Source organism: Haliotis rufescens, unplaced genomic scaffold (genome assembly GCF_023055435.1).
Source record: "Haliotis rufescens isolate VD_foot unplaced genomic scaffold, xgHalRufe1.0.p SCAF_7, whole genome shotgun sequence".
NCBI lineage: Eukaryota > Metazoa > Mollusca > Gastropoda > Lepetellida > Haliotidae > Haliotis > Haliotis rufescens.
In genome coordinates, this window is record NW_025964361.1 from 7,394,082 (window position 1) to 7,407,280 (window position 13,199).

General features: G+C 42.1%; 1 protein-coding gene across 1 annotated transcript in view; it reads right to left on the reverse strand.

Moving 5' to 3' along the window:
* Nucleotides 1–13,199, reverse strand: part of LOC124144486 (CD109 antigen-like) — a 54,955-nt gene that overhangs the window by 19,694 nt on the left and 22,062 nt on the right. The window contains exons 13-18 of the mRNA XM_048387698.1: nucleotides 11,977–12,204; nucleotides 11,033–11,131; nucleotides 10,581–10,643; nucleotides 9,622–9,816; nucleotides 6,490–6,639; nucleotides 5,766–5,873 (exon numbers count right to left, since the gene is read on the reverse strand). Of these exons, the coding sequence (XP_048243655.1) occupies nucleotides 5,766–5,873; nucleotides 6,490–6,639; nucleotides 9,622–9,816; nucleotides 10,581–10,643; nucleotides 11,033–11,131; nucleotides 11,977–12,204 (843 nt within the window). The remainder of the gene's footprint in view (nucleotides 1–5,765; nucleotides 5,874–6,489; nucleotides 6,640–9,621; nucleotides 9,817–10,580; nucleotides 10,644–11,032; nucleotides 11,132–11,976; nucleotides 12,205–13,199) is intronic.

Here is a 13,199-nt window from a genome sequence, read left to right on the forward strand (position 1 = left end):
AACTAAACGCACTTGTTGTTGAGAATATATACTACGTAAACAAACCCGCATAACGAACTCATAATTTGTCTATTTAAAATAAGTATTATGACTTATAATTGGATTAAAATGTACAAATAAGATGGCAATACAGCAGAACTCACTTCTACGAACATCGCCAAACTAGGTCGTGGGGTTATTAATATTCATGAGTTATTCCTTTTATGGAACAAGTTCTCGGAAACGTCTGAGGCTTGTATCATGTCCGAGATCAATTCAAGTGTAGACATATGTTCAGGCTTATATCGCCACCAACACTTATGATTAGATTGGTGTGTTATACTGGAAAAGGTAGAATGAGTGGTATTGCCTCTGTAATTTTAATTTGAAGTAGATTTAAGTTTCTTGCTTGGTAGCTATTTTTGTTAAACTAGTGTGGTCAGCTATGACGCAGTTATTCAAACTTCTAAGACTTTTGTGCCTTTTATGGAATTAATGTCACACGAAATGATTTATAAAGATATTTCCCATCAATTTTACAAAATATGAATAATATAAAATGTCACATAATGACAAACGTGAGCCCAATAGCCTAAATGACTTCGTCAACCTCATGAAACCCAGCGATTTAAAAATGTGGGCCCACCTGTTTCGATCACTATAAGACGGGAACAATGTGGGCCCACATTTTAGAAAATGGTTATAAGTAAGCAAAGCTAATGAAGCTAGCGATTTTTTAATGCGGTCCCTCCTTTTGCAATCACTATGACGGAAGAACGTCTACCCACTAGGCGATATACAAATGTGGGCCCACTTGTTTCGATCACCATATATGACGGGAACAATGTGGGCCCACATTTGAGAAAATGATTATCAATATTTAAGTAGAATTTCGCGATTAATAAATGTGGTCCCTCCTGTTGCAATCAATATGACGGAAGAACGTCTGCCCACATTTAGGGATTGATTATCAGAACTAACGAAACAACCTAACGAAGCTAGGCGAAATACAAATGTGGGCCCACTTGTTTCGATCACCATAGATGACGGGAAAAATGTGGGCCCACATTTTAGAAAATGGTTATCACCACTAAACCAATCTTAGAAGATGTACTGATGGAAACATAAATATATAATGCATTCAAACATTTAATTACCTTACGTTTTACCTAAGGGATAAGCTGGGCATTTAATAGCTGGACCAACAACGTGCAGCGTGGGTGACGCCATTTCTCGCAAATACGAAAACAACGGAGATAGCTCCCGTTTGAAATTAGAGTGACCTCCCTTTCCCAATATGAACCACTGATAATGCGCACACTCCGTCGCAGTGGTGACTCAGCATAACACCACTGTCACAGGCTAATTTGCATATCACGTGACCGGACTTTTCTCTTGTTTGTAAACAAACGCGCTTTTTCAGAAATCAGTATAGAACAGACTAATGCAAGTATTTGGGGGCGCTTCACATATTGTTTTGCATAACTATATAGATATGCTACTACAACTGCGACAGTGAGTTGCATGACAATATATATTTATGCATCAAAGTGACCGTGTCGCTAGCTCTCCGTTGGGCTTCGATGACAGCACGTGGAGCCGTACAACCAATGTAAACATAGGATAACTACGCAAAAACAAGTAGATTTTTACGTATTTGCATACTTTCTCAATGAAAGTTAACCATTCTTTGACATTTGTTTATGAAAATGTGTAGACTTGTCAAACATGAAACGGATGAAAAGCATATGCAATATCTTGAATGGACTGTGAAAGATGTGACGAATCGTCACATGGCGCTGGCCTGTGGCAGAGGTACTATGCTAGCTGGCTGCCGGCCGCATGGAACTCTGGGTAGGAGAGTGTGATAATGCGGTTTCGCCTACAACATCACAGTATGGAGGGTAGAGCATATCTACAACATCACATTTTGGAGGGTAGAACATATCTACAACATCACAGTATGGAGGGTAGAGCATATCTACAACATCACAGTATGGAGGGACATACTATATCTACAACATCACAGTATGGAGGGGAGAAGATATCTACAACATCACAGTATGGAGGGTAGAGCATATCTACAACATTACAGTATGGAGGGACAGATGCATCTACAACATCACAGTATGGAGGGACAGATGCATGTACAACATCACAGTATGGAGGGACATAATATATCTACAACATCCCAGTATGGAGGGTAGAGCATATCTACAACATCACAGTATGGAGGGTAGAGCATATCTACAACATCACAGTATGGAGAGACAGATGCATCTACAACATCACAGTATGGAGGGTAGAGCATATCTACAACATCACAGTTTGGAGGGACAGATGCATGTACAACATCACAGTATGGAGAGACAGATGCATCTACAACATCACAGTATGGAGGGTAGAGCATACCTACAACATTACAGTATGGAGGGACAGATGCATCTACAACATCACAGTATGGAGGGACAGATGCATGTACAACATCACAGTATGGAGGGACATAATATATCTACAACATCACAGTATGGAGGGTAGAGCATATCTACAACATCACAGTATGGAGGGTAGAGCATATCTACAACATCACAGTATGGAGAGACAGATGCATCTACAACATCACAGTATGGAGGTTAGAGCATATCTACAACATCACAGTATGTAGGGTAGAGCATATCTACAACATCACAGTATGTAGGGTAGAGCATATCTACAAAATCACAGTATGGAGGGTAGAGCATATCTACAACATCACAGTATGGAGGGTAGAGCATATCTACAACATGACAGTATGGAGGGTAGAGCATATCTACAACATGACAGTATGGAGGGTAGAGCATATCTACAACATCACAGTATGGAGGGTAGAGCATATCTACAACATCACAGTATGGAGGGTGGAGCATATCTACAACATCACAGTATGGAGGGTAGAGCATATCTACAACATCACAGTATGGAGGGTAGAGCATATCTACAACATCACTGTATGGAGGGTAGAACATATCTACAACATGACAGTATGGAGGGACATACTATATCTACAACATCACAGTATGGAGGTCAGAGCATATCTACAACATCACAGTATGGAGTGACATACTATATCTACAACATCACAGTATGGAGGGAGAGATGCATCTACAACATCCCAGTATGGAGGGTGGAGCATATCTACAACATCACAGTATGGAGGGACATACTATATCTACAACATCACAGAATGGAGGTTAGAGCATATCTACAACATCACAGTATGGAGGGACATACTATATCTACAACATCACAGTATGGAGGGACAGATGCATCTACAACATCACAGTATGGAGGGTGGAGCATATCTACAACATCACAGTATGGAGGGTAGAGCATATCTACAACATCCCAGTATGGAGGGTAGAGCATATCTACAACATCCCAGTATGGAGGGTAGAGCATATCTACAACATCACAGTATGGAGGGTGGAGCATATCTACAACATCACAGTATGGAGGGTAGAGCATATCTACAACATGACAGTATGGAGGGTAGAGCATATAGACAACATCACAGTATGGAGGGTAGAGCATATCTACAACATCACAGTATGGAGGGTAGAGCATATCTACAACATCACAGTATGGAGGGTAGAGCATATCTACAACATCACAGTATGGAGAGACAGATGCATCTACAACATCACAGTATGGAGGGTGGAGCATATCTACAACATCACAGTATGTAGGGTAGAGCATATCTACAACATCACAGTATAGAGGGTAGAGCATATCTACAACATCACAGTATGGAGGGTAGAGCATATCTACAACATCATATATCAAGCATATATCTAGAACATGGCAGTAGGGAGGGGAAGCATATATCTGAAACATGGCAGTAGGGAGGTGAAGCCTATATCTGAAACATGGCAGTAGGGAGGTGAAGCATATATCTGGAACATGGCAGTAGGGAGGGGAAGCATATATCTGGATCATGGCAGTAGGGAGGTGAAGCATATATCTGGAACATGGTAGTAGGGAGGGGAAGCATATTTCTAGAACATGGCAGTAGGGAGGGGAAGCATATATCTGGAACATGGCAGTAGGGAGGTGAAGCATATGTCTAGAACATGGCAGTAGGGAGGGGAAGGATATATCTAGAACATGGCAGTAGGGAGGGGAAGCATATATCTAGAACATGGCAGCAGGGAGGGGAAGCATATATCTAGAACATGGCAGTAGGGAGGGGAAGCATATATCTAGAACATGGCAGTAGGGAGGTGAAGCATATGTCTGGAACATGGCAGTAGGGAGGGGAAGCATATATCTGGAACATGGCAGTAGGGAGGGGTAGCATATATCTGGAACATGGCAGTAGGGAGGGGAAGCATATATCTGGAACATGGCAGTGGGGAGGGGAAGCATATATCTAGAACATGGCAGTAGGGAGGGGAAGCATATATCTAGAACATGGCAGTAGGGAGGGGAAGCATATATCTGGAACATTGCAGTAGGGAGGTGAAGCATATATCTGGAACATGGCAGTAGGGAGGGGAAGCATATATCTGGAACATGGCAGTAGGGAGGTGAAGCATATATCTGGAATATGGCAGTAGGGAGGGGAAGCATATATCTAGAACATGGCAGTAGGGAGGGGAAGCATATATCTGGAACATGGCAGTAGGGAGGTGAAGCATATATCTGGAACATGGCAGTAGGGAGGTGAAGCATATATCTGGAACATGGCAGTAGGGAGGGGAAGCATATATCTGGAACATGGCAGTAGGGAGGGGAAGCATATATCTAGAACATGGCAGTAGGGAGGGGAAGCATATATCTGGAACATGGCAGTAGGGAGGTGAAGCATATATCTGGAACATGGCAGTAGGGAGGGGAAGCATATATCTGGAACATGGCAGTAGGGAGGTGAAGCATATATCTGGAACATGGCAGTAGGGAGGGGAAGCATATATCTAGAACATGGCAGTAGGGAGGGGAAGCATATATCTAGAACATGGCAGTAGGGAGGTGAAGCATATATCTGGAACATGGCAGTAGGGAGGTGAAGCATATATCTGGAACATGGCAGTAGGGAGGGGAAGCATATATCTGGAACATGGCAGTAGGGAGGTGAAGCATATATCTGGAACATGGCAGTAGGGAGGTGAAGCATATATCTGGAACATGGCAGTAGGGAGGTGAAGCATATATCTGGAACATGGCAGTAGGGAGGTGAAGCATATATCTGGAACATGGCAGTAGGGAGGGGAAGCATATATCTAGAACATGGCAGTAGGGAGGGGAAGCATATATCTAGAACATGGCAGTAGGGAGGGGAAGCATATATCTAGAGCGTGATATCTATATCTATATCACTATGCTAAAGTATGGGAGTTACGATCATCTTAGCGCTAAGATCGTTTTGTGCAAGTGGGCCTAGATCACCAGGCCCTCCCTTTTCTTCTCAGAAGCAATAATGACGTCATACCTTCGGTAAAGAAAGACAATTCTTCCTTAAGTTTTAAAAATCCGGCAAATCGTGACTTTGACAGACCTAATATTAAGAACGGATCTTGTATGGGACAAAATGAACTCATGTACGATGTAAATAATATCGTTCACGGTGCTTGGTTTATATTTCCCCACGATCATGAGAAACAGGCTTTTACAACTTCCATAACCTTGCAGCCATTATGTGCATTTTGGGGCGGATGCAACCAACACGTTTTCATGAATCCCAGTCCTGAAGTACTGAGAAAGCCTGGGCACTGCTTACATGATTCTATCGAGGACCTCCTTGATCTCACCTGGAAAATCTCTCTGGCATTCCTGCCCGATGATGGGACCGGGAAAGCCCATCTTAAGTAGTTAACGTTTCGGTAGTTGTAATCATACCCTCTGAGTTCCTTCATCACCTGGTCATCCAGAGAGAAATAAAACAGATTGTAATGGTTAAGGCTTATTTACACGTTTCATCAATGAAGATAACCAGTGTTGATTATCTGAAGAAACATATTCAGCTGGGCAAAAAGGAAAAGCAGCGGTGAAAATGATATAAATGGATCACTGAAAAATCCGTGTTGACATAAGGTGTTGGCAAAAAGTGTAAGTTTAAGACAATATCCACCGCATGACTACACTCTGCTCATTTCCGCCCAAAATTATCAAGGCCAGCACTTGCACAAACCCATACAGGAACTACTTTTGTTCATGGACTATGAAATGATACAATACAAAACGGCGGCTGTCGTCAACCTTTTATAAATATAGCTCAAATTGTTTTCCCGTTTGCTTTTGTTTCCAATCGAAGTGCAGGCCTAATTTCTGTAAATCAAGAATAATTTGTCTTCCGAAACGGCCGTTATGCTACACGTATGCTATGCTACGTGAGGCGACATTTGCCATTCAACGGTTGACGGTGAATCCATGAAATATCACTTCTCCATTGCTGCCCCACTCATTATGTAGTTAACGGAACAAGTCGACAGAGACCGAATGTATTCAATACATATATTGGCTGTAACAAGATACCCGGTCTGTTGAAATGTCATTTCCGGTTTTGAGAAGTTGCACGCTTTGGTCCACGGCCAAAAGGAAGGCAGTTGATTGGGGATCCGCCGTGATGTCGACTGTCACATCCGTGTGGGGCTCCGCCCTCTCGTCGCTGTAGGCGAGACCAACCTATCAATAGATAAATACCTGTAATTCCGAAGTGTAGTAACAGCCATTGCTTGAGGCACCCGTGACATCATCAAACTTTTTGTCAATCTCCAAAACGTAAGCGTTCGCATGACGTTATCATAGGATCGTTATCCTACGCAATGACTTCGTTACTTCAAAAAATAATAAATATATAACTGATTATCATTCATAGTTATCACTACCAAACATTGACGTGGTAAACATTTTCTTATGATAATCCTACCACCTTAAGCACCTTGTTGTAGGACTAATATATCCTAACTCTTGTACCGTGTCATTGTCTTGTCGATAATATTGAACTGCATCTGACCGTGACCCAGGAAGCAGTCTTGACATGCCCTAATCGTATGGCAATGAATTGTTGATTGAACTGCATCTATCCCGACGAAGCAGTACTGACATACGCTAGTCGTAGCACTAAGATCTCTTTATTGAACTTCGCCTGTACTCAAGAATCAGCATTTACATCCCTGGTCGTAGCACTGTGATACTGTAGGAAGCAGTATTGACATATGCTAGTCGTAGCACTATGATCTGTTTATGGAACTGCATTTTGTCGATCCCCACGAAGCAGTATTGACATACGCAAGTCGCCGCACTAAAATCTCTTTCTTGAACTTCGTCTGGCGATACCCGAAGAAGCAGTATTGACATGCCCTTGTCCTAGCCCTATGAGTTCTTTATTGAACTTCCCCTGACCCCAAGAAGCAGTATTGACATCCCCTTGTCCTAGCCCAATGAGCTCTTTATTGAACTTCCCCTGACCCTGAGAAGCAGTTTTGACATCCCCTTGTCGTAGCCCTATGATCTTTTATTGAACGTCGTCCGACCACCCCCCACGAAGCAGTATTGATCTACGTTCGTCGTTGCACTATGACCAGTTTATTTAAGAATTGACCTTCACTTTGTGTGAGTTCATTGAAGTATGAACCTTCATAGACTGAGGGCCAAACTGTATGAACGTCGGAGCTTGGCCCTCACTCTATGAAGGTTTATACTCCAATGAACTCACACAAAGTGAAAGTCAATTCTTATGATTTTTTCATCACAATTTCTTACCTCAAACGATGTAGGCCAAGATCTAAACACAATTTCATTTACATACGTGTGACTTCATGTTTACGCTGACAGCCATACAACAACCAGCTATGTCGCGGAGTAAAATAGTTCCTCAAAAAGAGAGGTGACATGGGCGTATGGATGCACAACTTGCTCTTCAGAAACATCTTAAGCAGCACATGTGTTCAAATCATATCCTCATTAGATGAGAAAGGTCGGTAAAGAACTACCTCAGTAAGTCAGTCACGATGACAGCGCGTCGTAATACATTTACATCAAGTACCAGACGTCAAAATGGCCGACACGATAAACGTGACGGGAGAGATTTCCGAAGTTGTTAATGAATGTGTGGCGGTTACATGTGTACGTCATCATTGATCAACTGGCCGATCATTGAAAGGTGAATAAAGATGCGTCAAACAGACACTAAGGTAAATTCATAGATTGCTGGAGACGGTCAATGTCAGCCTTGGCACGGATCGAGTCGACAGTACGATAGTTTAGATGTGCATGTCATCGTTTGTTCATTAGGATAGGCCGCAGCGAGGATATTCGTGAACAATCATGCAGTCACGCTCTCTGACATTTCTCAATGTATATTGAAACGCTGAGACCAAGAATAAAGGTTCTAAATGATCAGAAAGAACGCTTATGTGTGTTTTCGTGCTAGGGAATTCCCAGGGGTTTCCCCAGGAATGTGGAAGTAGTCCGTCAGTGTTTACGTCATTTAAAGAACACGGTCTCGTGGAAAACGTATGAACGTCAAATTGTGTCGTTCATACACTTATGAACGTCAAATTCACGGTCATGTGACCAACCTCTCGTCCAATGGAAAAGCCGTATATCGTGTAAACTTCAATTAAAAAAATTATATTAACATAACTAGTCGTGGCACTATGATATCTTTATTGAACTTCGTCTGTACTCAAGAATCAGTATTGACATATCGCAGTCGTGATCTGAACGTACCCCATGAAGCAGAATTGACATACGCTCGTCGTAGCACTATGATTAAACATTCTGGTTGATCCCCACGAAGCAGTATCGACATAGTTTTTGAAACTTTAAGGCATTTATAAGTGATACACATAAGGAAGAGAATTTATAGATGCCAAACCTATTTATTTTGACATCACTCATAATAAAGAAGTTGACATCCATAAATTCTCTTCCTTAAGTATTGGCATACGCTCGTCGAAGTACCATGATCTGTTTATTGAACTGCATCCTATCGATTACAGAGTGCTGAGGACGCAAACCCGAGTCCCTACGGAGGACGACTCCTGAGATTATCCTCCAGGGCATCCTTCAACAAAGCGATCTTTACGTTACGTCAATGGTAAGTCTATGTAAAGTATACTCATACAGCCGAGGTCTGATGTGTGTAGAACACCTGGTGTTAATGATTATACAATCGTCCTACCAGGCCCTGATTTGTGTAGAACACCTGGTGTAAATGTATATACAATCATCTTACCAGGCCCTGATCTGTGTAGAACATCCAGTGTCAATGATTATACAATCGTCTTACCAGGCCCTGATAATCGTCTTACCAGGACCTGATCTGTGTAGAACACCTGGTGTTAAAGATCATACAATCGTCTTACTAGGCCCTGATCTGTGTAGAACACCTGGTGTTAATGGTTATACAATCGTCTGGTGTTAATGGTTATACTATCGTCTCACCAGGCCCTGATCTGTGTTGAACATTCGGTGTTAATGAATATACAATCGTCTTACCAGGACCTGATCTGTGTTGAACATTCGGTGTTAATGAATATACAAGCGTCTTACCAGGACCTGATCTGTGTAGAACACTTGGTGTTAATGATTATACAATCGTCTTACCAGGCCCTTGTTTGTGTAGAACACCTGGTGTTAATGATCATACAATCGTCTTACTTTGTTGGCGAAGACTCCGTCCACGTTGAATCTGATGGAGTCAGCGACGATTTCCCCGTCGTATTTGACGAAACTAACGAGGAGTTGTGCCGTGGGAGCCATCGTGGCGAGGATGGGAACGTTGAGAATGAGGGATTTGTCTCCGCGTTTATGGCGTATTATTCCACCCTTCACCACAACCCCACGTGACATAATCTGTAACAGACATCAGATTAGGACTGCATCACCCACAGGAGCCTTGAATTGGGTACTCTACAGTGGAAAATTGGTATAAAATGAATTTTTAAAAAGCCATAATTGTTTTATATAAAAAAATACTTTCGTGAATGTTGACCTGAATACTATCAACAAAGTTGTTTGCAAGATTATTTCGCTTATATAGCGAGGTGCATGCACGTGTGTGTATGTCAGCTTGTGCTTGCCCGCACGTATGTCGGCTTTATAATGCTAGCCCACTGAGACATCATGGCGCACTTTAACAAGGATACCCCACTCACTGTGTACTGATTCCGAGCCTACTAGTCCTTGTTTTAACCTCTTGATACCAAGCGCTAGGCAGGGTAACAACAAGTACTATCTATTAACGTCTTTTGGAATGACGCAGCCGGGGGGATCCTTAATATTAATAAGCATCTTTGGCGCATTTGCGCAGTTGAAAAACTTCCTATGAAGAGTCATATTTTCCTATTTTCAAGGTTCATATCAACCTATTATAAAGCGTCATTTTACCTGGTATGAAAGGTAATATTTTCCTGTAGTCATGGGTCATATTTACCAGGTATGAATGGTCCTATTTACTTATTGTGAAGGGTCATATTTACCTGGCATTAATGGTCATACTTACCTCCTATGACGGGTTACATTTACCTGGTGGGAAGGGTCATATTTACCTGGCATTATTGGTCATACTTACCTCCTATGACGGGTTACATTTACCTGGTGGGAAGGGTCATATTTACCTCGTATGCTACCTTTCCAGGCAGGTCAGTGACCTTGATTTCAAACACGGCGTTGTCACCCGCCTGCAGCAAAATATACTAACATTCATATGCAAGACAAAAGTAAAATGGTCTAATGCAATATCCGATAGCACTGTGTGATACCTAGTAATGTGACAGAATAGCATCCCAACATGCTATGGTATTTATGAACAAATGCGTGAGTTTGCTTTAGATGCATTGTTTTAATGTTGAAAAAACGCATTTCGTGACTACACACAGTATAATGCCAACAGACAAGGATCATAGTCGGGGGAAACCTGGTATTTGAACCCACGAACCCAGATGGTAAAGGGAAACAATTCGGTACATTGGACTGTGACGCATTTGACTTATGAGCAGACTGCGTGTCCGAGTTATTTGTAAATATTGTGAACCTGAACAAAATGACAGTTCATACTAATAGATCGTACTTTGAGATTCAATGTGCGAAGCCTGACTTGCATAAAGGTGTCGCTCTGTGAGAAACTCTTTGACACATACTTGGAGGCGTGGACGTTCTTGTAGTAAGCCTGGAACAGAGACACACAGTTAGAACAATCTTTTTTATACCACTCAAAGCTTTTCAATATGGACGGACAGAGGCATGAGGTCAGGTGCACGATTATATTTGAAAAATGGAAATAGTATAAATAACAGATGATATATTTTGACAGGAGAAATCGTCCCCCAAACGAAAAAAATCCGACATTAGAGTTAAAACAGGTTGTCCGCCACTGGAGTTAAAATGGGATCCTAGTGTTTGACGCATTGCGCAAGTTCAAAGATCAACATCTTTCAGTGGCATTTAGAAGTTTATGTGATGAAGTAAGACGAGTTCTATGAATGAACAACTTCTTTATTACAATTAGTGCGACGTTTCGGTGTAGGTCCTAACACCTTTATCAAGCAAGTGATGTTGTTGATAGCTGAGATTGTCACGTCTCAATGTAGACGACGTATAACTTCTTTCAGTGGCATTTAGAAGTTGGTGTGATGAAGTAAGACGAGGTCATCACTTGCTCGTCACGCCGAAGACCCGGGTTCGATTCCCGACCTGGGTACAATGTGTGAAGCCCATTTCTGGTGTCCCCCGCGTGATATTGCTGGACTATTGCTAAAAGGGGCGTAAAACCATACTCAGTCACTCACTCATCCAGCAGATAGGGTTTTAAAGGGAAAGTTCACACGAAAAACCTATTTTTCCTGTTCTTTCAAACACTGATACTAACTAATTCTAAGATTCAGGGTAGAATATGTCTTCAGCAACCATGCTTACCGTAAAAGGCGACTATGCTTGTCGTAAGAGGCGACTAACGGGATTGGGTGGTCAGGCTCTTTGACTTGGTTGATGCGAACATGTATTTTACCTACTTACCCTAATCTTAACAGTTGTTATATTGTCCGGAATATCAAGGTCCAGCGGGATAACGCCGTCTTCCGGAATACGGAGGTTAAGCATAGGCAGGGAGTAGCTGCCGGTGAAAGCGTGGCAATCATAGCGATTCTGATTGGCCTCCGTTCGCCTATAGTCAACGCACGTGTACACTTGAATGGTGGCGTTAGCATCAGAGATTGGGCGGTCATCTTGTTGGGTCACTTTCACCTAGATTTGAAAACAGGTATTGACCCCACATTTTCTACTTTAGGGTGGAAACAATGCACAATGAACAACGAATGGGAACCATGGACTGTTTTTCAGATGTAAGCTTTCTTTTATTTTTTGTCTGGCAGTTGTCTACATTGGAAAAAGTCTTACCTAAATTGTACGTTATGGATGATACAAATAAAGAAGGTAACATTCCTTTGTGTCACTGTTTGTCATATAGTGGCCCATGTTGATTGTTACATAGGTATGCCGTGTAGGACAGTGTCTGATGTTTGTGATAGCTACCTATGTAAGCACTGTAGTGGTTTGTGTTGTACTGGTAGCTCCATAAGTAGGTCCTATAGAGTAGTGTGTTATGACCATGGTAGCTCCATAAGTAGGTCCTATAGAGTAGTGTGTTATGACCATGGTAGCTCCATAAGTAGGTCCTATAGAGTAGTGTGTTATGGCCATGGTAGCTACATAAGTAGGTCCTATAGAGTAGTGTGTTATGACCATGGTAGCTCCATAAGTAGGTCCTATAGAGTAGTGTGTTATGGCCATGGTAGCTACATAAGTAGGTCCTATAGAGTAGTGTGTTATGACCATGGTAGCTCCATAAGTAGGTCCTATAGAGTAGTGTGTTATGGCCATGGTAGCTACATAAGTAGGTCCTATAGAGTAGTGTGTTATGGCCATGGTAGCTCCATAAGTAGGTCCTATAGAGTAGTGTGTTATGACCATGGTAGCTCCATAAGTAGGTCCTATAGAGTAGTGTGTTATGACCATGGTAGCTACATAAGTAGGTCCTATAGAGTAGTGTGTTATGGCCATGGTAGCTACATAAGTAGGTCCTATAGAGTAGTGTGTTATGGCCATGGTAGCTCCATAAGTAGGTCCTATAGAGTAGTGTGTTATGACCATGGTAGCTCCATAAGTAGGTCCTATAGAGTAGTGTGTTATGGCCATGGTAGCTCCATAAGTAGGTCCTATAGAGTAGTGTGTTATGGCCA